We start from the raw sequence: 27,216 nt of genomic DNA, 5'->3' as shown, positions 1-27,216 counted from the left end.
GGAGCAGCCTTGGAGAGAAGGGGGCCAGGAGGGGAGGGACACTGCGAGGCAGGAGGGCAGGGCTGGAGGGGCGGCGTGGGGCGGACCTGCTCTGAAGAGGCTGGAGCCCCAGGCCCTGCGATGGGGGGTGCTGAGGGGCAGAGCCCTGGCCGTGCCCCCCGGGTCACATCCGTAAGACAGGGCAGTCGGGAGAGTCATTGTCCCGCTGACCCTTCCCCCGGGAGCTGTGGAGGCTGGCGGCGGACAGGGAGAGACGCCCGGGACAAGGGGTGGCCTTTGGTTAACTGCAGGCTGAGACATGGATGACTCAGGGGCCCAGAGCTGCTGGGACCCCGGGCAGGCTTCTGGATCTGAGCTGGTCAGCGCTTGACCTGGTCAGGGCAGGAGAGAACACCGGGTAGCCTGTAGCACGGGGGACCCCAGCCCACCCGGTGGCGACAAGGACGGCCCGAAGAGCGTAGGAAGGGATCAGAGATGGTCCGAGGGGACTCCATGACTTAAGCAGAAGACAGCCGCTCTTTGGCTGCAGGCCTTTTCAGTGCCTTTGAGGTGGACTGTGATGAGCAAGAGGGGCCCGGAGAGCGGCGACTGGCCTGGGCTCAGGCTGCCCACGGCACCCCGGGGGCAGGGCTCCAGGAACAGCCCCATGTCCCCATCACCTGACGGTGTGTCCTCGGCCCTATAGCTCTGTGAAGACCTGTTCTCCCGCATCAACGACACGACCAACGACAACATGTCCTACTCCGTGGAGGTAGGGCTCCCCGAGCGTCCGTTCTTCCAGCACAGCGGGGGGCTCGGGCGTGGACAGCGGTGCATTTCTGCTTTAAAGCAAGTCCCCACCACTGGTCTGTGCCATTGGCTCGTCCCTCCCTCCTGCATGTGACACCCACACCGGGCACGGGAGCGAGGGGCGGTCCTCTGCTCAGCAGGTCTCACTGAGTAGTTGCTCCGGACCAGGGGCGGGGACGGATGTCTCAGAGCCGCGGGACCTGGCTCTGCCATGGCCGCGGTGTGTCCACGTCGGACGAGCCCCAGGATGAGCGCAGGTGGGGGGGACCAGCAGGAGGTGGGCCGACTTCCTGCGCACTCACCGCACTCACCTGACCCCTGCATTCGCACATGCCTCCCCCTGCCAGCAGGTGGCCCCCACACCCCTATCCCAAGAGTCCCCGGTAACGGCCCTGCACCCCCACCTTGGGGGGCCCTGATGGTACATCTCCGCCCTGCAGGTCAGCTACATGGAGATTTACTGTGAACGCGTCCGTGACCTCCTGAATCCCAAGAACAAGGGCAACCTGCGTGTGCGCGAGCACCCGCTGATGGGGCCGTATGTGGAGGACCTCTCCAAGCTGGCCGTCACCTCCTACAATGACATCCAGGACCTCATGGACTCAGGGAACAAGGCCAGGTGCATGCCGGGGGCTCGCCCTCCCCCAGTTCTCTACCCTAAACGCCGCCCCCCCCCCCCGCCATTGTGAGTCTCCCTGAGGAAGGCCTGCTCCTGGGGCACCTGTCGGTTTCCCCGTGGGGTCTGTCCAGCACCCCCGTGGAGGGTGGACCCCGTGGGCCTGAGGCCACTGAAGGGCCAGCCTGGGAGGGGCCTCCAGACCCCCACCCTGTCACCTCCACAGGGGCTGCTCCTCCTGGGGGGGACTGGCATCATCTGTGAGGCTCCCCGGGGTCCTTCCCTGTGGGCAGCTGCCCCGTTGGGCCCAGTGGTCAGGAGGCTGTGAGGCCAGGTTCTGCCCGCTCTGCAGGGGGCGTAGGTGGGGGCCTGGGGGCAGGGTCAGCCATAAGGCACTGCTGGCCACGGGCACTGGTGGCACTGCCCCGGGGGGGTCTGCCTGGCTGCTCACGGAAACGGTCGCCTTCTCTGCCGCCCAGGGACGCCCCCACGGTGAACGACCTCACGTGGGTCAGAGCCCCGCAGGAGCAGGGTTCTGGTGAGGCCTGTCCCTTCTGTGGGCTGTCAGACAGCGAATCCCCACCAGGGACACGTCCTGAGGTCCCGGCAGGTCGGCAGCCCTGGGACCAGCCCTGCAGCTCCCCTCGCGTTGCCTTGGGCTCTGTCCCCCAGGGGCCTGCTGCCGGCCCTGCCCAGACGGGGACCGAAGGGACAGAAGGTGGGCGCCTCCTTTCCCTCCTGGGCGGGGGGCCTTTCCACATCTCGGCCCGACAGGGCCCCCTCCCCATTTCGTGAGTGCTCCTGGGCTCTGCTGACCCCTGTCACGGCTCCCGAGTACCAGGCTGGAGCTGGTGGCCGGGAGGGCGTGGGCCCCGTTCGCGCTGTGACAGGACACGCGGTCACCACCAGGCTGGGTAGGGCAGCCCCGGGAGCCCTGGGAGAGCCGATGCCCCGTGACCTGGTCCAGCTGGCTAGCACCGTCAGCGACTCTCCTGCCCGACCATAGGACGACAGGTAACCACGTGTGGCTTCCGTTCCCCCAGGACCGTGGCGGCCACAAACATGAATGAGACCAGCAGCCGCTCCCACGCTGTCTTCAACATCATCTTCACCCAGAAGCGCCACGACGCGGAGACCAACATCACCACGGAGAAGGTGAGCGTGGCCTTGGCAGAGGCGGGCCATTTGGGCGGGGGCACGGGTCAGTCCCATCGGGCAGGACGAGGAGGCCCGCGAGGCTCGGACAGCGTCCTCACCCTGGGCGCCGGGCCCTCACCACCCCCTGCTTAGCGTGGGCCTCCGAGAAGTTGGCCGGCCTGCGGGGCCACCTCGTCTCGGTATTTGGCACCGTCTGGGCATAGAAGGGACTGACGGTGGAGGGGCCGTGGACCCGGGGTCTGCCTCCTGCCGGATGGTTTTGGTGGAGACCGTGGGGGCTGGGGAAGGGCGTCCCCATGGCCGCACCGCTGAGGATACCGGTGGCTCTTGGAAGCAGAGGGCCGTGGGTGGAGTGAGTGCCTGTCACGACGGTGACCGACTGGCAGGAGAGCGGGGGCCCCGGCATCCACAAGCACAAAGGAGAGGCTGTGGTCTGAGCGCCACCCCGCCCACCGCCCGGCTCCGGATGCCTTTCCCACGCGCCTTGGCGTTCTCAGGGAACCCGGGTAGGAGCACGGTCCCCTGGGACCTTTATCTGGACACGTGGTCTCCATGCCCCGGAAGGGGCCGCAGGGCAGGCTCAGAGCCTCTTCCTGCCCATCGGTGGCCCTGTCCCTTGGGGTCAGGTTTTCTCTGCGTCACCTCCCCTGACCCACTGTCCAGGCCTCCTCCCCGGGGCGCCTCGGCCGCCGCCTGGTGGGCAGTGCTCTCTCGGGCAGCAGGCAGCCCCCCAGGGTCCGCACGTCCCGGGGAAGTTTGCCACACTTCGTCGCCGATCGCGCCAGGGTCCTCTCAGCCTGGTGCCATCCTCCCAGAGATGGCCCGGCAGGGTCTGGGTGGGCAGAGAGAACGGAGCCAGAGCTGGGTTCAGATCCCACCGCGGATGATGAGCCCATCTGTGGAAAAGGGGGGCAGGACACATCTGGGGAGCTCTGTGGGGGTTCCGTGCGAGCACGTGGAGAGCCCCGCGCACCGAGGGCAGCGTCTCCGCAGCATCGCGAGTGTTAGGGGTGAGGGGCACGCGGCCTCTTGGGGAGGTGGGCTTTGAACCCCAGGCAGAGCCTCCGGTGCGCTGTGAATAGAGGGAAACCGCGGGGTCTGAGACCGGCGGACCCCCGAGGCAGGGCTTGGCCACGGCCCCTCAAGTGTGCACTTCAGGCCTCGGAGGGGGCAGGGCGCCCCCTAGCGGCCTTGAACATCTCCTGCATTTGACACGTTGCGTTTCAGGTGAGCAAAATCAGCCTGGTGGACCTGGCGGGGAGTGAGCGGGCGGACTCCACGGGAGCCAAGGGCACGCGGCTCAAGGTAGGGGCCAGGCCACCATGCCTGTGGACGGCAGCGGGGCCCCTCCACGCCTCGCTCATCCGGCAGGTCCCATCTTCCAAGCCTGGCCTGCTCCAGGGTGGGCCGGGCGGGAGGGCCCCTCTTGGGGAGCACCGCCACCCGGGGCGAGCCCGGGCAGGGAGGGCAGGGGGCGAGGGTGAGGGCGTGGGAGGAGGCCAGTAGCCAGAGGGCCGCGCCCAGCACGCTGGCTTAGTGGTTAAGGAGGACAGAGGCCCTGGCGGGAAGGCTGGGCCCCGTGCGGGCCCTCACAGGACCCCGGCCACCCGTGTCTGCGCTTTCCTGCCAGAACCCAGGCTGCGGGGCGGACAGTCTCTGGTCAAAGCGGTCCTTGGTGTCGGGGAGGAGACTTTTCATTTTCAGCCTCCCTTTGGTCCCTGCCGTTACCTGGGGGACGGGAGCGGGCCCTGGAAATTGTACCAGCGGGGCTCGTGTGAGGTGTTTTAAGGACTTCCTGGGGGACTAGGACAAACACTGGGCGCGCTGCACCCCCTTGGCCAGGGTGGGCCTCTGAGCAGCTTCTCGCCAGAGCCTCCCGTGCTCCAAGGAGCCCCGGGATTAACGGGCAGGGCTCGGTGGCCTCAGACCAACGTCGCGCGGGTCAGGCCCCATGGGATCACGCTGGAGCAAGAGGTTCATGAGGCTTCCTGTCCTCTCTGCACGCAGGAGGGAGCCAACATCAACAAGTCCTTGACCACGCTGGGGAAGGTCATCTCTGCTCTGGCGGAAATGGTGAGCCAGCTTCGGGTTTCTAGAACTAGGCTGATGGGATGGATTGCGGAGGTGGCTCCCTGTCCTGCCTTCTGTGGAGGATGCCGGGGGCCTGTCATACCTGCCCCGGGCCCTGTCTCTGGCAAGGACCCGGGGTTCAAGGGAAAGCCCGAAGGTGTGAGGGGTGTGTGTCGCTAGGCTACAGATGGGGTAGTGATCCCTGTTACTCCCCAGAACCTCAGTTTCCCTACCAGTATTGGCCACTCAAGACACCCAGGCCTTTGTTCAGAGAGGGACGAATCTTACGAGGCCCTACCCTGCTGAGATTGTTAGGGGTGAAGGAACCCGAGAGGTCGCGCTGTCGTTTGGCCCGTCGGGACCCAGGTGGCCAGCGGTGGCCAGGTGAGGAGGATGGACCCCTGGCACGTGCTCAGGCCTCTCCTGCTCCTTTGTTCTCTGGAGCCTGCCATAGTCTCCTCCCCACACACCTTGTGTCCCCAGGCTCGCCCCAGGTCCTCAGACTCTGTCTTTTCTTTTCCAGGACTCTGGGCCCAACAAGGTAAGCTGCTTTCTTCAGTTCTGGGGGGAGGAATCTCCCTCCAGGGCAGGGCTGGGGGCCGGAAGCAAGGAGCCCCTTTAGCTCCGGTTCTCCTGTGAAGGTCTCGGTCGTAAGAGTGCTCCTTCATTTGTGCACCTCACAGACAGACACATCGAGCCAGCGCTGAGCTGGGCGCTGTGCCAGGACAACACAACCCTTCCGGGGCCACAGCACAATGGGGGACGGAGAGGTAGAGACGTGGACACAGAAAAAAAAAATTACGAATTGGTATACATTTCATAAAGGAAAAAGATGGGCCGTGAGAGTGACGCACAAGTGAGACGGCCTTTAGTCGGGGTGGCCAAGGAAGCTTTACGCGTAGTTTTAAGGCTGAGACATGAGGAGCGGGGAGGAGCCAGCCGTGTCGCTGGAACGCCCAGTGTGAGGTGCTAAAGGGGAAAAATGTTGGCTTGTGTAGGAATCGTGTGTGAGGAAACGTGAGGAAGCACGAGGAACTGTGTGAGGACATGTGGTAGGAACCGTGAGGAAACGTGGGAGGAACTAGGCGAGGATCTGAGAGGAACTAACTGCAGAAACGGCGTGAATATTTGTGGGGAACTGTGTGGACGATTGTGTGAGGAACGGTAAGGGAAGTGTGTGTGGAAGGGTGAACCGTGAGAGGAAGTACGTGAGGTGGGGTGGGGCAAGGAAGGCACTTCTGAGGGAATTGTGAGGAACTGTGTGGCAGCTGTGAGATACCGTGTGGAGGACTGTGTGAGGAGCTCTGTGAGGAAGTGTGGGAAACGAGCACGGCGCTTACGGAACCGTGTGGTGGACTGTGTCAGGGACCGGAGAGAATTGAAATCGTGTGGAAACGTGTAACTGTAGCTGAGAAAATGCGTGTGAAGTTGCGTGCAGAACTATGCGTAAATGTGTGGACTGTGTGAAGAGCTGTGTAGAATGGTGTGGGGAGCTAAATGGACCAATATCTATGCGAGGAAACTGAGGGACTGTGTGGAAACTGTGAGGAACCACGTGAAGATCGTGTGAGGAACTGTGAGGAACCGCGTGAGGAACCGCGGGAGGAACCACGGGAGGAACCGTGTGAAGAACCGCGTGAGGAACCCCGTGAGGAAATGTGTGAGGAACTGCAGAAGGAACCGTGAGGAACCGCGGGAGGAACCGTGAGGAACCGTGGGAAGAACCGTGTGAAGAACTGCGGGAGGACCCGTGGGAGGAACCATGTGAGGAACCGTGGGAAGAACCGTATGAGGAACCGCGAGAGGAACTGTGAGGAAACGTGTGAGGAACTGCAGAAGGAACCGTGAGGAACCGCGGGAGGAACCGTGAGGAACCGTGTGAAGAACTGTGTGAAGAACTGCGGGAGGACCCGTGGGAGGAACCATGTGAGGAACCGTGGGAAGAACCGTATGAGGAACCGCGAGAGGAACTGTGAGGAAACGTGTGAGGAACTGCAGAAGGAACCGTGAGGAACCGCGGGAGGAACCGTGAGGAACCGTGTGAAGAACTGTGTGAAGACCCGCGGGAGGAACCATGTGAGGAACCGTGGGAAGAACCATATGAGGAACCGTGGGAGGAACCGTGAGGAACCGCGTGAGGAACCACTGAAGGAACTGTGTGAGGAACCGTGGGAAGAACCGTGTGAGGAACCGTGGGAAGAACCGTGTGAGGAACCATGTGAGGAACCGTGGGAAGAACCGTATGAGGAACCGCGAGAGGAACTGTGAGGAAACGTGTGAGGAACTGCAGAAGGAACTGTGAGGAACCGCGGGAGGAACCGTGAGGAACCATGGGAAGAACCGTGTGAAGACCCGCGGGAGGAACCATGTGAGGAACCGTGGGAAGAACCGTATGAGGAACCGTGGGAGGAACCGTGAGGAACCGCGTGAGGAACCACTGAAGGAACTGTGTGAGGAACCGTGGGAAGAACCGTGTGAGGAACCGTGGGAAGAACCGTGTGAAGAACCGCGGGAGGAACCGTGAGGAACCGCATGAGGAACTGTGTGAGGAACCGCAGGAGGAACCGTGAGGAACTGTGTGAGGAACCGCGTGAGGAACCCCGTGAGGAGATGTGTGAGGAACTGCAGAAGGAACCATGAGGAACTGCGGGAGGAACTGTGAGGAACTGTGGGAGGAACCGTGTGAAGAACTGTGGGAGGAACCGTGAGGAACCGCGGGAGGAACTGCAGGAGGAACCGTGAGGAACCGTGTGAGGAACCATGGGAGGAACCATGTGAGGAACCGTGGGAGGAACTGTGAGGAACTGCATGAGGAACTGTGTGAGGAACCGCCGAGGAACCGTGAGGAACCGTGTGAAGAACTGCATGAGGAACCGCGGGAGGAACCGTGGGAGGAACTGTGAGGAACCGCGGGAGGAACCATGAGGAACCGCGGGAGGAACCGTGTGAGGAACCGCGGGAGGAACTATGAAGAACTGCATGAGGAACTGTGTGAGGAACCGCAGGAGGAACTGTGGGAGGAACTGTGGGGAACTGCATGAGGAACTGTGTGAGGAACCGCGGGAAGAACCGTGAGGAACCGCGGGAGGAACCGTGTGAAGAACTGTGGGAGGAACCACGAGGAACCGCGGGAGGAACTGCGAGGAACCACGGGAGGAACCGTGTGAAGAACTGCGTGAGGAACCGTGTGAGGAAACGCGTGAGGAACCCTGTGAGGAACCGTGAGGAAATGTGTGAGGAACTGCAGAAGGAACCGTGAGGAACCGCGAGAGGAACTGTGAGGAACCATGGGAGGAACCGTGTGAAGAACCGCGGGAGGAACCGTGTGAAGAACCGCGGGAGGAACTGTGTGAGGAAGCATGTGAGGAACCACGGGAAGAACCGTGTGAAGAACCATGGGAGGAACTGTGAGGAACCACATGAGGAACTGTGTGAGGAACCGCAGGAGGAACTGCTGAAGGAACTGTGTGAGGAACCGTAGGAAGAACTGTGTGAGGAACCGTGGGAAGAACTGTGAGGAACCACATGAAGAACTGTGTGAGGAACCGTGTGAGGAACTGCGTGAGGAACCCCGTGAGGAACCGGGAGGAAACATGTGAGGAACTGCAGAAGGAACCGTGAGGAACCACGGGAGGAACCGTGAGGAACCGTGGGAAGAACCGTATGAGGAACCGTGGGAGGAACCGTGAGGAACCGCGTGAGGAACCGTGTGAGGAACCACGGGAGGAACTGTGTGAACTGCGGGAGGAACCGGGGGAGGAACCATGTGAGGAACCGTGGGAAGAACCGTGTGAGGAACCGCGGGAGGAACTATGAAGAACCGCATGAGGAACTGTGTGAGGAACCGCAGGAGGAACTGTGAGGAACCACATGAAGAACTGTGTGAGGAACCGTGTGAGGAACCGCGTGAGGAACCCCGTGAGGAACGGTGAGGAAACGTGTGAGGAACTGCAGAAGGAACCGTGAGGAACCGCGGGAGGAACCGTGAGGAACCGTGGGAAGAACCGTGTGAGGAACCGCGGAGGAACTATGAAGAACCGCATGAGGAACTGTGTGAGGAACCGCGGGAGGAACCGTGAGCAACCACGTGAGGAACCGTGTGAGGAACTGTGGGAAGAACCGTGTGAGGAACCGCGGGAGGAACTGTGTGAAGAACTGCGTGAGGAACCGTGTGAGGAACCGTGGGAGGAACCGTGTGAGGAACCGTGGGAAGAACCGTGTGAGGAACCGCGGAGGAACTATGAAGAACCGCATGAGGAACTGTGTGAGGAACCGCGGGAGGAACCGTGTGAGGAACCACGTGAGGAACCGCGTGAGGAACCCCGTGAGGAACGGTGAGGAAACTTGTGAGGAACTGCAGAAGGAACTGTGAGGAACCACGGGAGGAACCGTGAGGAACCGTGGGAAGAACCATGGGAGGAACCGTGGGAGGAACCGTGAGGAACTGCGTGAGGAACCATTTGAGGAACCGTGGGAGGAACCGTGTGAAGAACTGCGGGAGGAACCGCGGGAGGAACCATGTGAGGAACCGTGGGAAGAACCGTGTGAGGAACCGTGGGAGGAACTGTGTGAAGAACTGCGTGAGGAACCATGTGAGGAACCGTGGGAGGAACCGTGTGAGGAACCGTGGGAAGAACCGTGTGAGGAACCGCGGAGGAACTATGAAGAACCGCATGAGGAACTGTGTGAGGAACCGCGGGAGGAACCGTGTGAGGAACCACGTGAGGAACCGCGTGAGGAACCCCGTGAGGAACGGTGAGGAAACGTGTGAGGAACTGCAGAAGGAACTGTGAGGAACCACGGGAGGAACCGTGAGGAACCGTGGGAGGAACCGTGGGAGGAACCGTGGGAGGAACCGTGAGGAACTGCGTGAGGAACCATTTGAGGAACCGTGGGAGGAACCATGTGAAGAACTGCGGGAGGAACCGCGGGAGGAACCATGTGAGGAACCGTGGGAAGAACCGTGTGAGGAACCGTGGGAGGAACTGTGTGAAGAACTGTGTGAGGAACCGTGTGAGGAACCGTGGGAGGAACCGTGTGAGGAACCGTGGGAAGAACCGTGTGAGGAACCGCGGAGGAACTATGAAGAACCGCATGAGGAACTGTGTGAGGAACCGCGGGAGGAACCGTGTGAGGAACCATGGGAAGAACCGTGTGAGGAACCGCGGGAGGAACTATGAAGAACTGCATGAGGAACTGTGTGAGGAACCGCATGAGGAACTGTGTGAGGAACCACGTGAGGAACCGTGTGAGGAACCGTGGGAAGAACCGCGGGAGGAACTGTGTGAAGAACTGTGGGAGGAACCGTGAGGAACCGCGGGAGGTATTGTGCTGGGAGTCGGACGTGCTGTGTCGGGAAATCTGTGGGAACTGCATGTGAATACATGTGAAGAATTGTGAGAAGCTGTATGTGGACCGCGTGAGCCACCGTGGGACTTTGTGTGAAACAGCGTGGGGATGGTGTGAGGGATCTCTGAGGAGCCGCGTAGAGGGCTGTGTGAGGAATGCGGTCTGTGAGAGGCACCACGTGAGCAACCTCTGGGGATCCGTGTGGGGAGTTGTCCAGGGAACCTGCATGAGGAAGCGTATGAAGTGGGGAGTAATGCGGGAAACGCCGTGAAAGAACCGTGAGGAGCTGCGTGGATGGTGTGAGGAACCGGGCAAGAGCTGTGTGGAGAACGTGAGCAACTGTGCGACTGCGTGTGTGTGACAGCCTGAGGCGTGAGGAGCTCTGAGGAACCGTGTGGGAAACTGTGGGGAAGCGTGAGGAACCGTGTGAAGGACTGTGAGGAACCGTGTGAGGAGCCACGTAGGAAGCGTGTGGGGAGTGGTGGTGTGGATGGCGTGTGCAAAAGTGGTGACTTAGGAGGGGAATTGTGAGGCGTTAGTGGAGAAGCGCGTGAGAGAGAACTGCGCGGAACTGTGCGAGGGACCCTGTGGGACCTGAGGGCACTGGGAAGAACCGTGAGAGAAAACGTGTGACAGACTGAGGAACCGGGAGGAACCGTGTGAAGAAAGCGTCGGGAACTACGGGAGAGAGCGAGAGGCACACTCTTAGGGCCTATAAAGAGCCGAGCGGGAACGGCACGCGGGCGCTCCGAGGAACCGTGTCGAAGCGTGCGGAGAGGGGCCGACACGAGGAGCCGTGTCACCAGCCGTGTGATGAGTCGTGCGCAAGCGCGTGGGGCACCGTGGGAGAGAGGAGCGAGGGGCCGTGAGGTCATCGGCGAGGCACCCCGGCGGCTGCGGTGGAAACTTGGGCAGGAACCGTGCGAGGAAGTTTTTGAGGACCGGGGCCCGGAGCGGGGGGGGCGTGGGGACACGTCCTCGTGAGGCGAGGAAGCCAGCGGAGGGCGGGGGTCCGACGTGAGGCCCGGGGGTCCGTGTCAGGCGCCGGTTGACTGCGGCTCGACGGGGCGAGCGGACGGGCTTCGAGCGGGGCTCGTGAAGTCTGATCGAATCCGGCCCGCGCTGCTCAGGCCGCCGCGCGAAGACGAGACTGGGGACGGGCGGTCTGGCGCGGCCGCGGGGAGGACGGAAGTCGGCGAGGCGGACATCCGGGCGCAAGATGACGGAGGCCGGGAAGGCGGGGGAGAAGGGGGAGCAGGGGTGGCTCCGGGAGATGCGGGAGCGGGAGCGATCGGGGGCTGCAGGCGGACGGAGCGGGCCGTGGTGAGGGCGCGGCGGCGGAATCGAAGGTGACTCTGGGGGTCCTTGCCGAAGGGCCCGTGTGCCCAGAGGGCGCTGACCGTGGGGACGAGGAATGCGACGAATGTGGCAGAGGGTTCGGCCTCGGGAATTAAATCAGCAAAAAACGAGGTAGAAATACAGTCTTCATCCGTCACGTCTCGAAGGAGAACAGAAGGCCCCGGGTGCCGACGAGCTGCTGTGAGATGGGCCCTCAGACCCGCTCTCCGCGAAGCCGGCGCGGCCTTCCTGCGGGCTCCGATCGCGTGCCTCCAGAGCTTTCACAGTGAAAAACGATTTTTTCATGTGTATTCGGTTTTGAGGGAAAGAGACACAGAGCGTGAGCGGTGGAGGGGCAGAGGGAGAGGGAGACACAGAGTCCGAAGCAGCTCCAGGCTCCGAGCTGTCGGCACGGAGCCCGACACGGGGCTCGAACTCAGGAGCCGTGAGATGGTGACCCGAGCCGAAGTCGGACGCTTAACCGGCTGAGCCGCCCCGGCGCCCCAGGCGCCCTCTGAGATCTAGGGGAGCGCCTCTTGGAAATCAGCCTGAAGAACAGCGACGGAGGAGCCTGCGTCTAGAGAAAAGGCACAGCCCCCGTGGTGGCGCCCGTGTGCGTCTCCCGGGAGGGCTCTGGGGGACAGGGCCGTGTCCGGTGGCCTCTGCAGGGGCTCAACAGATACTTTTAAGCAACTGTGTGCATGAACGAGGAGACGGTGGAAAGTAACCGGGTGCCCTCGGTCAGCGGACTCCCTCGTTCCATCAGCGGCGTCCCCAGGGAGCGGTCAGCGGTCTCCCTCGGTCAGTCCGTAAGCAGTGTCCGCGGGGCGCGGTGCCCAGCGGCCGTCGCGTGGCCGGAGTCCGGCTTCTGAATGTCCTCTATCTGCCGGAATGGAGGAAGAAAGAGGCACAGGAGTAGGCGAGGGTGTGGAGGACGCTTCGTCCTGGGGCCGGCGGGCGGGGGCAGGAGCGGCTACCGAAGAAGGGGCCTGTGCCCTGGACTGCAGGGCAGGGGAGGGAAGGTGAGTTCAGTGAGGGAGACACGTGAGCGACGGGCGTGGGCAGAGGCCCGCGTTGTCACGTAAAGCAGCGGGGCCTTTGCTGTTTAGTCAGCGGGACTGACGGTGGGGCCCGAGGAGGGGGCGGTGGGCTCAGACCGGCCCTTCTGACGGAGCAGAGGCAGGACACGCGGCCGTGTCGGGCTGTGCGGCCCAGACGCGCGACGGGACAGACGAGGGAGGAACCCGAGGGATGTGCCGGCAAGTCTGCTCCCAGCCCTGAGTGCAGGCGCCCGGGGGCAGCACCCTGGGGTTCCGGTGGGGAGAGGCCTTGAGAACCGGCCCGGCCCCGCCTTCCACACCAGCCTTCGGTTTGGGGGACCCACCCACAGACCCCGCGCTTTGCCCTGCCAGCTCCCTTCCCTTCTGGCGGGCTCAGGCTTCACCTCGAATGTTCCTCCCCCACAGAACAAGAAAAAGAAGAAGACCGATTTCATTCCCTACCGAGATTCCGTGCTGACCTGGCTGCTCCGGGAAAACCTAGGTGAGGCCTCTCGGGGTCGCCTATCCCCCGGGTTCTAACTTCCACCCTGGGCCGCCGTCCCGCCCTCCCTCCTGGGGAGGGGCGTCCAACCACCAGGAGGCCCCTCACCCTTTCTGGGCTGAGGTGGAGGCAGACCTGGGGGGTCCTTCCGGAGGGCCCGGGCTGGTGGCCAGCGAAGGGCTGAGGGGAGCAAGTGCGGGGACGCAGCATGGCCCGCGGGGCCACAGGACACACACGCCTGTGCCGCTGCTCCCGCTTTAGGCCTGTGACACCCGGACCACGTCCCCCCACCCCCCGCCCTCGCGGGGACTCCGCGATTCTGGGGAGCCCTGCTTGCTTGCTGGGCTTTTGGGAGGTGCCACACGTCACGCCTTCTCCCTGAGTTCTGGGCCACCGAGAGACAGAGAGGGAGATGGAGACTGGAACGTTCCCAATCCCGATCCCTTCAACCCGAAAACAACCGTGGGGGTCCTCCCTGGCTACGTTTACAGCTCGGGAGGCCGACACCCAGGAAGGTAAACTGAGTCACGGGCTGACCCGGTGAACATAGGCAGCTGGGATCTACAGCCTTCCTCAGCTTCACGGCTGTGGTGTGGGGGTCCCTCCCGGCTGGCTGACCCTGCACCCCGGAAGCAGTCTGGCTGTTCCTCAGCTCAGACTAGCGATGGGCGCCACCTGGGCGCTCCGGGAGGCAGGTGAGCCCCACCGAGAGCGGATGGTATGTGCCAGGAATGCGTTTCTTCACCCGAGGCCAGGAAGGAGGCCTTTGCCACAGGGCGGGGGCCGGCCCCAGGGTGGGGACACGGGGAGCCCCCCACAGCCCAGCCTGGTGCCCGAGCCCTTTAGGCTGTCACCTCACAGTCTGTGTGGGGGCCACACCCTGGGCACATGACTCCCGGGACACGCGTCCCTGAGGTCACAATGGAGGGGCCATCGGTCCCAACCCTGAGCACGGACAGGCAGCCGTCCCGAGGGCTGCCCGGGCCGCTGACCCGACCGCGCCGACGGCCCAGCCCCCGCTCCGCTCAGAGCCTGCGAGTGATCCTTCGGCGTCTGAACTGAAGTCGAACATCCATTTCCTCGCGCAGTGTGTTACCTGATGCCGGGCTCCGCGCTGCCCCGGGCTGGGAACCTGACCTTAAATACCGAGAAAAATCTTCCAAATGAGGAAGATAGAAGTGAAAGAAATCATTGCACCTGGAGTTGAATTGAAATGAACGTTGACTTTCTCAAGAAATTATCCTGAGCGTGAGAGGAAATGCTCCTCTCTTCAGTGTGGGGAGGGAAGACTGGTGGTTGAGAATAAACCCAAATTCGAGCAAAGCACTCTGCGGGAGAAAAATGACCGAGGTACCCCCTGCGGTGATGAAGTCAGACCCCCCCGTTCCCACAGTTGGCCCGTGACGCAGTTTACCTCTCTGAGCCTTGGCCTCCCCAGCTGTACATGCAGGCGGGGAGGGGCAGGAGGGTGGGGGGAGGAGCCCCCGCGAGCTGGCCTTCTTCCCGCAGGCGGGAACTCCAGGACCGCGATGGTAGCGGCCCTGAGCCCTGCAGACATCAACTACGACGAGACTCTGAGCACGCTGAGGTGTGTCCTCCAGGGAGGTGGGCCCCGTCCCCCCCCCCACCCCACCCCGGCAATGGGACTTGCTCGCTCGTCCCTGGGACCACAGGCCCAGACGTGAAGGCCCCGCCACGGGGAGAAGATACCACCCTGTCCCTGCTCCTCCTGGGGACTCAGTTCCCCCGAAAGGGGGCAGGGTTAGGTGAGGCCCCCTGTGGGTCTCTGGCCAGTGGCCCCACTGACTCCAAGTGGCATGAGCCCCTGCCCTGTGTCACAGCCCCTGGGTCCCCGCTACTGAGGCCCTCCCCACCACGGCTCTGCCCCCGGCAGGGCTCCGGGTGCCCTCGGGCCTGCCCGGCACGGGCACAGCCCACAGTTCCCTTGGCCGTCCAGGTACGCCGACCGGGCCAAACAGATACGCTGTAACGCCGTCATCAACGAGGACCCCAACAACAAGCTGATCCGTGAGCTGAAGGACGAGGTGACCCGGCTGCGGGACCTGCTGTACGCCCAGGGTCTCGGGGACATCACCGACAGTGAGTGTCTGTGCCCGCCTGTCCTGGGCAGGGCAGCCAGGCCAGAGTGGCCTCCCTCCTGGGGACGGCCACCCGCTCGCCGGCTGCGGCCCGGCCGGGACCGGTCAGTCGGCCTTTGTGGCCTTGCCACCGGAATCCTAGCCCTGCACTGAGTCCCCGTGCGAGGCCCCCCTGGCGGGAGGCTGGGGTTTCTGTCCTCGACCCGGGTGGACTGCATGGTTTGGGTTTGGAGCTGGCCCAGGCAGGCCACGGACGTTTTTCCCGGAAGCCACACGGGCATGCCGTGGGCGCGGGGGGTTGCAGCGGTCTCCGTGCGTCCCCCGAAGACCCCCGCCACCCTGTCGGATGCCCGGCCTGCGACCGGCGTGCCTCAGACCCTCTGGAGACAAACCTGTTCTTCTGTTTCTCTGTCTCTCCTCCTCCCCCACGCCTCCCCTCCCCATAGCCAACACTGTGCCCGGAGGACCCAAATGTGTGTATCCCCCTCACTGCTCTCCGCATCCCCGCTTCTGTGCCTGCTCGGCGGGGCGTAGGGCAGCACGGCGGGGAGGGGCCCGCCCAGCCCTCCTCTGCCTTCCCCTCTTTCAGGGGCTGGGGACAACAGCCGTCTTGTTCGCAGACACCCTCCAGGTGGATGCAGGCCATGCTGCCTTGTGAGCCTGCGTTCCGGGTTCAGTCCCGTGTCTGTGTGGGAAACTGAGGCCACAGGGAGGCCTGGTGCAGTCGAGGCCCCGCCAGGCCGGAAGTGACTGAACTCGGCCTGTCCGAGCGCCCTGCAGTGCCAGAGGCCTGGCAAGCTCGGAATGTTAGCTGGCACCGGAGGGCCGGGAGAGCTGGAGGGCCCGCCGAGGCCCGGGGCCTGTCCCCTGGCTCCCAGCTCCGGCCTCCCCCAGACCACACCGCACACACCTTCCCCTGGAAGCGCCCGTGTGCCCTTCTGGCCTTGGGCCTGGCTCCCTGTGGCATGGACATGTGGTTTGGTGCCTCCCCGACCCAGGGGCCGCAGGGTGCCCTCGGTTGCCCCAGTGCCCCGTGCTGTCCTATGTTTGCCACTGCTCTGCTGTGTGTCTGCTTCTGCCAGGAGGGCTCTGGGCATCTCCCATACCAGGGGTGGCCTAGCTCAAATCCCGGGCCTCGGGCTCTCTGGGCACCCCAGTGCCAGGAGACCCTGGTCCCAGAGCAGGCTCTTCGGGGTGCAGGAGTAACGTGCTCCCTAGGGGTTCCCAGTTCACCTCTCCTCCAGGGTGTTCTCGGGGCAGATTCCTGTGCCCGGTGGGGCTGGACAGTTAGCACAGCGCAGTCCCCGCAGCTGGGGGGTGCATGGCCGACCAGGCGGGTGATGGGTGCCAGGGGTGGGCGCCCGTGGCAGGGAGGATGAGGACGGGTGTCGGGGCCCCGGGCGTAGGAAGGCCGCAGGGCAGCGACAGCACAGGGTGGCGGATGGGGTGGGGGTGCGGGGAGGCCGCTCCCGGACAGAGGCCGCCGGGCGGCCTGGGAGCAGGCGCAGGGAAAGCAGACGGGCCTCAGGGCCGGGCAGGTGCAGAGGGTAGAGGCGCTCAAGCGGGTGCCGGGGTGGTGGGCGGGCCCGGGGGGCTGCGCCCTGGCGGGGAGGTGGTGGGCAGCCTTGCATGGCTTGTGCGGCGCTGGGCCCCAGGCTGCACCCGCCGGCCGTGTCTGTTTCCTGCCTCTCTTCACCTGCCTCTTGCTTTTTCCCAACTTGGTCTTTCTTTTCTCTCCCTCCCGTCTGTCTGCCCGCCCTCTCCTTCCCTTCCTCCCATAGACGTGTCCGACCTTGAGAACAATAACCGTAACCGTGGCGGGGCGGAGTTGAGTCCAGCCCCTGACAATCTCTCCACAGTGACCAACACCCTGGTGGGCATGAGCCCCTCGTCCTCGCTCTCGGCCCTGTCCAGCCGCGCCGCCTCCGTGTCCAGCCTGCACGAGCGCATGCTGTTCGCCCCAGGCAGCGAGGAGGCCATCGAGAGGCTGAAGGTGAGGGCTCGGCCCGCAGGGACGCCACCCCCGGGGGGGCGGGGACGGGGGGGGGGGGGGGGGCGGACCCGGGACCTCTCCCGCTGGCACGGCCGTGCTAACGGCGCGGGGTGGGCCGGCTCGGAGGCGGAGCGGCCGCACGGATGGGTGCAGACGGAGTCTGGGCCCCACCCCCGGTGCCCCCACCGGCGCCCAGCACCGAGGGGTCCCCGCCTGCTGAGCAGGGCAGGCGCGGGTCCTGGGGGTTCTGTGCTCACACCTGCTCGGAGTGTTCCCCTGGCCCGCAGCGGCCCAGCGGCGGGCGGGCTGCCTTTTCGTTTATTGGTGTTCCGTCAGCAGATGACTGGGGTGCCGGGCTGTGTGGGGCTGGGGGGGTCCAGGCCTCGGAGACAGAAGCACGGAGGCTGGACAGAGGCTGGACCGTGGCTGGCGTGGGGCACGGGTGGGGCAGGCTGCCCACCGGGGGGGCAGCTGGGAAGGTAACCGGGAGCTGGTGCGGATGTCGGAAGTGCTCGTCCCCTGTCCTGGCAGCGGCTGAGGGTCACCTGTGCCTTGGAATCAGTTTCTCAGTGTCCGCATGTGTCTCGCAGTGTCCCTGAATGTCTCTGAGTGTCCCCGCATGTCTCCCAGGGTCCCACATGTCTCTGAGTGTCCCCATGTGTCTCCCAGTATCCCCGTGTGTCTCCCAGTGCCCCCGCGTGTCTCCCAGTGCCCCCGTGTGTCTCCCAGGGTCCCCCTGTGTCTCTCAGTGCCCCCACGTGTCTCCCAGGGTCCCCACGTGTCTCTCAGTGTCCCCACGTGTCTCCCAGGGTCCCCATGTGTCTCTCAGTGTCCCCACGTGTCTCCCAGGGTCCCCATGTGTCTCCCAGGGTCCCTGTGTGTCTCCCGTGTCCCAGGTATCTCTCAGTGTCCCCACATGTCTCCCAGGGTCCCCGTGTGTCTCCCAGGGTCCCCACGTGTCTCCCAGGGTCCCCACGTGTCTCTCAGTGTCCCCCAGCGTCTCCATGTGTCTCCCAGGGTCCCCACGTGTCTCTCAGGGTCCCCACGTGTCTCTCAGGGTCCCCATGTGTCTCTCAGTGTCCCCACGTGTCTCTTCTCCCAGGGTCCCCACGTGTCTCTCAGGGTCCCCGTGTGCTTCCCCATGTCTCAGGTATCTCTCAGTGTCCCCACGTGTCTCTCAGGGTCCCCACGTGTCTCTCAGGGTCCCCACGTGTCTCTCAGGGTCCCCGTGTGCTTCCCCATGTCCCAGGTATCTCTCAGGGTCCCCGCGTATCTCTCAGTGTCCCCACGTGTCTCCCAGGGTCCCCATGTGTCTCTCAGTGTCCCCACGTGTCTCCCAGGGTCCCCACGTGTCTCTCAGGGTCCCCGCGTATCTCTCAGTGTCCCCACGTGTCTCTCAGCATCCCTGCTTGTCTCCCAGTGTCCCCATGTGTCTCCCAGTGTCCCCACGTGTCTCCCAGGGTCCCCACGTGTCTCCCAGGGTCCCCACGTGTCTCTCAGGGTCCCCATGTGTCTCTCAGGGTCCCCGTGTGCTTCCCCATGTCCCAGGTGTCTCTCAGGGTCCCCGCGTATCTCTCAGTGTCCCCACGTGTCTCTCAGCATCCTTGCTTGTCTCCCAGTATCCCTGTGTGTCTCCCAGGGTCCCCGTGTGTCTCTCAGTGTCCTCGTCTGTGTGCGTTTCTCTCCCTCCAGGTTTATTTTGCCGTTTCCTCCACTGTCTGGCTGTGTCCACGGGAGAGACTTGTGTCCTCGGCCACGTTAGCTCCTCGGCCCTTCACCCTGACCTTTCGGGCATTGTGCCGCCTGACCAGACTGGGGATTGGGGTCTCGGTGCCCTTCCGCCTGGCCTCCGCTGCTGGCGCAGGTCCCTCACCTCCCTGTGCTCTTTTCCGCTGCCCAGGAGACGGAGAAGATCATAGCCGAGCTCAACGAGACCTGGGAGGAGAAGCTGCGGCGGACGGAAGCCATCCGGATGGAGAGGTGGGGGGCGGGGAAACCGAGGGCCCCAGCGCTCCAGCCCGGGCCCCCGCTCCCGGGGGGGCCGTGCCCTCCCGCCCGGTGACTCCTGCCCCGTCACCGGTGGCCCCGCTGACCTGACCCCTGATCAGGAGACCAGTCCCCCCAGCCGGACACCTCAACTCTCTGACCGGATGGGACGCCACCCGGGCTCCGCCTTGGGCCGCGTGGCCAGAGCCCACGGCCGACTGGTCGGTTGGGGGCCGGGCAGGCCCTGCGGCCTCGAGGCTCCAGCTGACCCAGACACTGTCCCCACAGGGAAGCGCTGCTGGCCGAGATGGGCGTGGCCATGAGGGAGGACGGCGGCACCTTGGGCGTGTTTTCTCCAAAAAAGGTAGGCGCGCAGCCCTGACTGGCACAGGGCCGGGCGGCCCACAGCCCTTTGTGAGGTGTCAGCTCCTCTGGGAGGAGAGGGGACAGGTCCGGGCACCGGGGGCCACGCTCGCCCACAGCCGCACCTCCCCAGTGGGGGGAGACACCCTCTCGGAGCTCAGCCAAAGTCAGGTCTGGCTATCCCAGCTGGCACTCAAGTCTTCTCCCGCCCGGGCCCACCTCGCTCACAGGACCTGGCCCCGTCACCAAGGGGGCCTCCAGAGCACTGTCCTCCTCAGTAGCTCAGGTGGGGCACAGCACGAGCGTTTGGGGAGAAGTTGTCTCTGATAATTCTCGGACCAGGCCCCCCACCCACCCCAAAGAGTGCCAGAGCCTCGAGCCCTCAGGAGCTACGTTCTAAGCCGGGGAGCCTCCAAGGAGGTGGTGGCCGTGTGTTCTGACCACAGCTCCGGACTCTCTGGGCCCTGCCCTCGATACTTTGTTAGTGAGGAAGCTCCTGCCCGCCTTCCTGGGAGCATCTTTGTGTGGCTGGCCCCTCACCCTGGCTCTGTCTGGGACGGCGGGTGCTCTGTGCCACCAATGCCCAAAGCCAGACACACATGGAGCCCCCACGGTGCCGTCGGGGACCCTGTGGGAAGAGATGTGTGGACGCCGGTGTGATGCGTGCATCGGCCAGGTGTCCGCTCCTTGGGGACAGGGACAGGCTCCTCGGGCTTCTTCCGCCTTTGTGCGCTCCAGGCTGGTGGGGGGGGGGGGGGCGGTGGGCAGCAGTGCTGAGGCTCAGAGGCGGGGGTGGGAGTGCTTGCAAGGACTCGGGGCAGGCTGAGAAGCAGGTCACACCCTGCTTCATGTGCCTTCTGGAGAGGCCTTGAGTTTTTCCTGGGGAAACTCGCCCCTTCCCGGAGGGTGGGGTGTACCCCGGGGCTGTGGGAGCAGGTGCTCTTGGGACACTTGGCACCCTGGTGCCTTTGCTTGGTGGCCCCGGATCTGGGCGCTGCCCAGGAGTGGGAGGATGGCCCTAGGGACCGCCGAGGACACCTCCTTCTGAGAAGGGCAGCATTCCTGGGACTCTGGGGAAGTGCCCGTGCCAGCTGGACCCCCCTACTCAGCCCTGCAGGGCGAGCACCGTTCCCCTTGCTTGGGAGAGGGGGCGGTTGGGGACCGCTGTCCCCAGTGTCTGATGACCAGGACTTCACAGCCCCGCACAGGAGCGCTGGTGGTGCGTCGTGGGATTTATAGCTTAAAGTGGAGGCGGTTTGTTCCAAGGTGCCCAGCGGGAAACCGAGGAAGCTGTCCCAGCCTCCACCATGTTGCAGGACCCTGGCCTGGGACACAGTCAGGGGTGGCGTTCCTGAGCTCAGGAAGCATGTCTAGGGCCGCGGTGCCCTGGGAGGGAGGCAGGTTGCGGAGGGCAGGGCAGCTGGCGGGTGCTGGTCGCCTTTGGTAGGCCCGTGGACGGGAGAGCGGGTCCGAGCTGGGTGGCTCAGCAGGGACTTCCTTTACAAGCTGTGCTCCAAGCCCCCAGGCCAGATCCCTCCCGGCCAGTGTCCTGATCCTTCTGGACTCTCAGATCCACTGGGACCTCAGCTCCTGGGCGCTTCCGTTGGACTGAGGGCCTGTAGCCCCCTCGTAGAGTGGAGCAACAGACCCAGAGCCTGGTGCCGTGGGCCCTGCAGGGACCCGGCCTGCGCCCTGCACATCTGAGGGCCCGCCACAGCCCTCGGAACCCCCAGGTTCCCAGCTCCCCTAAGCGCCTACTGCCTGGTGCCGAGCTCCCTGGGCTCCTCACGGGAGCCAGGCCGGGAGGACACTGCGTCCCCAGGAGGCCAGGCCTAGGCTGGTGCGGTCTGGCGCCTGGGGAGGGACAGGTCAGGCGCGCGTCGGTGCTGGGCCCCGGCGCCTCCCCAGGAGAGGTGACCCTCCTTTCCCCCCAGACACCACATCTCGTCAACCTGAATGAGGACCCGCTGATGTCCGAGTGCCTCCTGTATTACATCAAGGACGGGACCACCAGGTGGGGGCGTCAGGGTGGGGCAGGCTCCCTGGCAGAGAGGCCGCCAAGCCTGGGGTGTGCTGCAGCAGCGCTGTCCCCCGTGCTGGCTGCTGGAGACAGCGCCGAAGGCCCCCCGGGGCCGCGCGGCTCTCCCAGGCGGGGCGGCGCTCGGGGCATCCCTGTGGGGATGCGCGGGCAGGCCAGCGGGTGGCGGCACGGGTGCGCCGGGTCCTGCCGGTGCTGACGTCCCCCGCCCCTCCCCAGGGTGGGCCGGGAGGATGCGGAGAGGCGGCAGGACATCGTCCTGAGTGGGCACTTCATCAAGGAGGAGCACTGCGTCTTCCGGAGCGACTCCCGGGGCGGCAGCGAAGGTACCTCTGCCCTCCAGTCCCCACCTCTGCTCTGGCGCCACTGACCGTCAGGCCTGAGCGGGGCCGTGGGTCAGCCCTCGCTCCTGGGTCCGTCCCGGCAAAGCCCTTCCATTACAACGGCGTTCTGAGGGCTTGGCTGTGGACGCGGGAGCTCCCTCCCCACGCCGCGAGTGGTCGGGGGGTCTCCGTGGACAGGAGAATGGGGAGCCGTGAGGAATGAACCTCCATCCGGGCTGGAGGACCATTTTTACACCGCACTCTCCTGTTGGCTGTGGCGCGACCATCTGTCCGTGTCCCCAGCCTGCCTGCCAGTCACCTCAGGGCGATGGCCTTGAGCAGGGTTGGGGACGGAATTCTGTCTCCAAAGCCTGCCCTCCTCTTTGGGATGGGCACAAAGCTCTAGGGGGCTCTGGGACCCCTGGGGCCCCTGGGGACACACTAGCCACTGTTTCCCGTCCGTGCCCACCTGGTTCTCTGACTGGGGCAGAGGCACCTCCCCATCGGGCGTCACCCTCACCTGTTGTATGGGGTGCAGCCCTCCTCTGGCTTCTCCAGGGCCCACCCGATGTATTGTCTGGCGGCCATCAGGCTTTGCAGCTAGCAGGGATGAGAGAGGCCCGATGCGGGCCACACCTGGGTAGCCAGTTGAGCCGAGCCCTGCATGCGGACAGAGGGCATGGCCACTCGGGATGACAGTCCCTCACTCTCTGCCCTCCCCATCTCTGTCACGTAGCCGTGGTGACCTTGGAACCCTGTGAGGGGGCAGACACATACGTCAATGGCAAGAAAGTCACGGAGCCCAGCATCCTGCGGTCCGGTATGGCTAGGGCCCGGAGACGGGTGTCTCTTTCTCCCCTGCAGTTTCGGGACTAGGCCTGGGGTCCACGCACTCAGGAGGATAGGCCTCAGCTCGGTGTCTCCTTCCTGGTACCTGGGCCCCAGGGCAGGGAGGACAAGTGAGGGTGACTAAATGAGGGTGGCTGGCCAAGGTGGTGGGGGATGAGCTGAGGGAGGCTTTAGGGAGGACACCCCAGGGGCTGGTGTGGGAGGAGCTGAGCCTGCTCCGTGGGCCCTAAGTCGGAAGGAAACTAGGCTGTCCAAAGAGCCCTTGTAGGCAGGACTGTCCAAGACGGTGGGTGCTACAGCCCTGGTGGACGTGTCTGCCTGGAGGGTCCTGCAGACCGGGGGACCCTGGCCCTGGGCACATACAGACGGGGGGCCCTGGCCCCTGCCCTGCTTCCATCGAGGCGGGTACTGAGGGGAAGGGCCCGTGAGCCCGTGCTGCAGCATCCTGCAGGGTGGGGGTGGGGGCACACACAGCCCACAGGTGTGGAGGAGTGGCCAGGGCCAGGGCCTGGGGGCAGGAGACCAGGCTGGCCTGGGGGTGACACGTGTGGGCTGTGCACAGGACCGCACGTTGGAGAAAGCCCCAGGACTGTTTTGCAAACATCACTGGCTGCTGTATATTGGCGGGGGGGGGGGGGGGGGGGGGGTGGTGAGGGGGTGGGTCTGGGGAGAGAGTCAGGTCCCGGCCACGGGGTAGGTGGCTGGCTGGTCCGGAGCCGACCCGGGTGGCTCGTGGTGGCCCTCCCTGGGGCGGGCCAGCCTGGGGGACCTGCCCGCGCTCCACTTTTCCCGACTTCCCGCCCTGACCCCTTGAGGCCACCCCCAAGGCCACGGGCTACCCCCTGATGGCCGGCCTTGCTTCTGTCCCCCAGGAAACCGCATCATCATGGGGAAGAGCCACGTGTTCCGGTTCAACCACCCCGAGCAGGCACGGCAGGAGCGCGAGCGCACGCCCTGCGCAGAGACGCCCGCTGAGCCCGTGGACTGGGCCTTCGCGCAGCGCGAGCTGCTGGAGAAGCAGGGCATCGACATGAAGCAGGAGATGGAGCAGAGGTGAGGCCCGAGGCTGCGGGTCACCGCGCCCCCTCTTCCCCTGCCGCGCTCCATCCCCTTCCACCCCCTCGCCGCGCCCACTCCCCCGCTCACCGGCGCCCGCTCCCGCTCCCCCTCCCGCAGGCTCCAGGAGCTGGAGGACCAGTACCGCCGTGAGCGAGAGGAGGCCACCTACCTGCTGGAGCAGCAGAGGCTGGTGAGGGCGGCCCGCCCGCGGGGCCCGGCCTGGGCGGGGGCCGGGAGGGGGGTGCATGAAGGGGCCGGGCCGGGGGTGGGGGAGCCTGAAGGGGTCAGGCCCGGGGGCGGGGCGTGAAGGGGCCCGGCCTCCACGTGGGCCCACACTCCTCCCTCCGTGGCCAGGACTACGAGAGCAAGCTGGAGGCCCTGCAGAAGCAGATGGGCTCCAGGTGCTTCTCTGAAGCGAACGAGGAGGACGAGGAGCCGGAGGACGAGGGTGAGAGGCTCGGGGGGGGGGGGGGGGGGGGCAGCGCCTGGGCCGGGGCTGGGTGGGGTCTCGGGCACGAGGAGCCCCCAGGCGCCTGGTCGGCACCTTTGCCCTCGGGGTCCCCGGCCCGCCCCTCAGGGAGCGAGGCCTCCTTGTCCCCGGGAAGCACCCACGGAGGCAGGATTTGGGGGAGGCTGCGCGGCAGCCGGAAAGCGCAGGCGTGTGCTCGCGCAGTGTGTTCACACAGGCGTGTGCTCGCGCACGCAGGTTATGGCAGGAATGGCCCAGGTGGTGGGGAGCACGGTGCGGGCAGGGTGTGGTGTCTGCTCGTCCGCCCTGCCGTGTGTCCTGCCTGCACAGGCTGGTGCTCTTTCCCAGGACTAGGTCACCGCTCCTCACCTCAGGACCCCCTTTCCAAGCATCAGCTTGGGCAGCCCCCCTGTGACAGGGGGAGGACCTCACATTGCTGTGGGGCACGAGGGCGGCCCGCAGGCAGGGCAGATGGGGTGGAGTCAGGCACAGGATGCGCGTCCAGCTTGACCCCTCTGGTCAGCACCCTTGCGTAGACGTGACCTTGGCCTCCTGTTGCCTGGAATCATCTTCCCTCGGGGCAGGAGCCCTGGATGAGAGGGGCGGAGCCTGGGAGCCTGGACGGGCCCCTCCTGGTGTCCCTGCTCCCTTTCTCTTGGGGACACAGTAGACAAAGGTGTGTGAGCTGGGACAGGGTGGGAGGTCAGTGTGCTCTCTTGCCTGTCCTGTGAGCACGTGGCCCCAATGCTGTTCCCTCCCCCCGCCCCCAGCCCCGCTGGGCTTCTCTGACTCTCAGAATGTCCGGTTCTGGTCAGCCCCTCTGGGGCACATGGAGGCTTCAGGCCGCCCCCGGGGCGGATCCTTCTGTGGGTTTCCTTCCCTCCAAGAGCCCGAGACAGTTAGTGCAGAAGTGGGGGCCCCGGGCCAGAGTGGGGTAAGGTGGCATTTCCGTGACGACCGCACGTGCCTGTCCCCGCAGTCCAGTGGACGGAGAGGGAGTGTGAGCTGGCGCTGTGGGCCTTCCGGAAGTGGAAGTGGTACCAGTTCACGTCTCTGCGGGACCTGCTGTGGGGCAACGCCATCTTCCTCAAAGAGGCCAATGCCATCAGCGTGGAGCTCAAGAAGAAGGTGGGCCCCCACCCCGCCGCCCACAGCCCGGGCCCCGTACAGCCGTGGGCAGAGCGAGGGAGGCCCGGGGACGGACCCAGGCGAATGCGCACCCTCCCTGCTCCGGGAGCAGCCGGGGTGCAAGTGCAGCTTCCCCTCCGGCTGCCGGTGGAAGGTTCCGGTGAACCCTGTGGGGCGTGCAGCCCGGAGGTGGGGCCCGGCTCGCACACCCCCGGGGGGCTGACGGGCGGCCGCTTCCTGCCGCCACAGGTCCAGTTCCAGTTTGTCCTCCTCACGGACACGCTGTACTCCCCACTGCCGCCGGACCTGCTGCCCCCAGAGGCTGCCAAAGAGCGGGAGACGCGCCCCTTCCCGCGCACCATCGTGGCCGTGGAGGTCCAGGACCAGAAGAACGGGGCCACCCACTACTGGACGCTGGAGAAGCTCAGGTGTGGTGGGCAGGCCGCGAGGGGGGGGCGGCAGGGGTGGGCGCGGGTTCGCGGCGCTCCTGCGTCCCTGCGCTTCCCTCCTGCTGGAGCTGCTTTTACAGTCAGAAGGCAAAAGCGTTAGCGTAGAATCGGCGTTCTCCTCCCACGGATGCAGCGGTCAAGTGCACCGCGCTTCCAGGGAGGAAGGGGCGGATGAGGTTGACGGTGCTGCAGGAAGGCGGGCGGGGGGCCGCAGGGCACGCCGGGCGGACATGTCCTCAGAAGAGCTCGGCAGCTGCAAGCCTCTCCGCCCTGGGGCTGTAGGGATCCCAGGGGAGGACAGGGACGAGGGTCCGGGGGAGGGCCTGAGGGGGCTGGGCTGGGGGCGAAGCTGTCCTGCGAGAGGCGTCTTTCCTCCAGTTCCGCCTGCACCCTCCCCACGTGCTCGTCCCCACGTGTGGCTCTTACCTGAGAAAGGGGACTGAGTGAGGCGCAGGCGATGCCGTCCAAGGGGAGTCGAACAAGCGCTGCTCGAGGTGCCCCAGACGTGAGGCCCCTGCACGTAGGCCGAGCCAGGGTGGGCGGGAGGGAGCGCAGGCCACAGGAGGGAGACAGGAGCAGAGCAAGCGAGTCCGCGGCCTCCGTGCGGGTCTTCACGCCCTGGGCAGGGCAGGGCCGACCGCTGGGACCGTCCGGTTTGAATTTCTCTGGAGGGCTTTGGCGCACAGAGCCTGCCCCTGGCTGCCGAGTCCCTGGCTCTAGGGTGATTTCAGGCAGGGGGTGCTGGCTTGGCGCGAGTCAGACAGGTGGGTGGCAGGGGTGGGGGGTGGTTTCGGTTTCCTTGTGAGAGGTGGGCTCACCCAGGACTTATCCACTGTCTACAGGAACTGACCGGCCCAGCCAGCAAGGCCCCACAGATGTCCCGACACCCTAAAATACAGAGAAGGAAAGCTGTAAAAACACACAGTCCTACCCAGACACTCCCGCACACACCCTCACACACTCACAGACGCCCGCACACCTCCTCTCGCATGGCTCGCTCACACGCTCACACACACGCTGGCACGCACGCGCGCGCACACAGGTGCACGCGCTCTCGTACGATTCATGCGAGTAGATGCGCACGCTCAGGGCCCCCCACCCTCCCCGGGGCCGCGCTGTGGCGGGGACGAGCCCGTTCCTATCGCCGCTGAGCCCTACCGGGAAACGATTTCGTTCCCATTCTTCCACAACTTGGTGGTTTTCCTGGGGATAATACTTTTTGAAATGTGTCATGTTTCTGTATCCCGTCACCGATTTGCCGTCTGTTCCCTTGAGCTTTCAGGGCTCTGTGACGGGATCCCCCACCCCGAGCGTCCCCGCCGTGGCTCTGGCCGGAGCCCTCTCCGTTTCCCCTCCAGTTCCCGGCCCATCCTGCCTGCACAGATCACGTGGTGTCCCTGGGCCAGCATCGAGAGTATTTAGCACATGCTCGCCTGGAGGTCTCCTTGCTCACGGTTGACAGATTGCGAGGACCGCGCGGGGCCTGTCAGCAAACCGTGCCGAACCCCGGATGACGCTGAGCTGCGGCCGGAGCCGGGTGGAGCCTGCTGTCCCCAGCAGCAGAGGTGTGCCGTGCCGGCCGCTCGCCCAGGCCCACA

General features: G+C 65.2%; 1 protein-coding gene across 5 annotated transcripts in view; it reads left to right on the top strand.

Annotated features, from left to right (window-relative positions):
* Nucleotides 1-27,216, top strand: part of KIF1A (kinesin family member 1A) — a 101,702-nt gene that overhangs the window by 37,975 nt on the left and 36,511 nt on the right. For all 5 annotated transcript variants that reach the window (XM_047846560.1, XM_047846559.1, XM_047846564.1 and 2 more), the window contains 20 exons: nt 686-751; nt 1,230-1,408; nt 2,449-2,560; nt 3,791-3,868; nt 4,571-4,636; nt 5,157-5,174; nt 12,787-12,862; nt 14,372-14,450; nt 14,820-14,962; nt 16,821-16,954; nt 18,855-18,934; nt 19,229-19,304; nt 21,238-21,317; nt 21,561-21,667; nt 22,401-22,484; nt 23,386-23,566; nt 23,690-23,762; nt 23,927-24,020; nt 25,021-25,169; nt 25,419-25,597. In XM_047846560.1, the coding sequence (XP_047702516.1) occupies nt 686-751; nt 1,230-1,408; nt 2,449-2,560; nt 3,791-3,868; nt 4,571-4,636; nt 5,157-5,174; nt 12,787-12,862; nt 14,372-14,450; nt 14,820-14,962; nt 16,821-16,954; nt 18,855-18,934; nt 19,229-19,304; nt 21,238-21,317; nt 21,561-21,667; nt 22,401-22,484; nt 23,386-23,566; nt 23,690-23,762; nt 23,927-24,020; nt 25,021-25,169; nt 25,419-25,597 (2,054 nt within the window). The remainder of the gene's footprint in view (nt 1-685; nt 752-1,229; nt 1,409-2,448; nt 2,561-3,790; nt 3,869-4,570; nt 4,637-5,156; nt 5,175-12,786; nt 12,863-14,371; nt 14,451-14,819; nt 14,963-16,820; nt 16,955-18,854; nt 18,935-19,228; nt 19,305-21,237; nt 21,318-21,560; nt 21,668-22,400; nt 22,485-23,385; nt 23,567-23,689; nt 23,763-23,926; nt 24,021-25,020; nt 25,170-25,418; nt 25,598-27,216) is intronic.

The sequence above is a fragment of the Prionailurus viverrinus genome, unplaced genomic scaffold, assembly GCF_022837055.1.
Source record: "Prionailurus viverrinus isolate Anna unplaced genomic scaffold, UM_Priviv_1.0 scaffold_39, whole genome shotgun sequence".
In the NCBI taxonomy this organism is placed as follows: domain Eukaryota; kingdom Metazoa; phylum Chordata; class Mammalia; order Carnivora; family Felidae; genus Prionailurus; species Prionailurus viverrinus.
The sequence above is the reverse complement of the archived record's forward strand: the minus strand, read 5'-3'. Positions and strand labels throughout refer to the sequence as shown.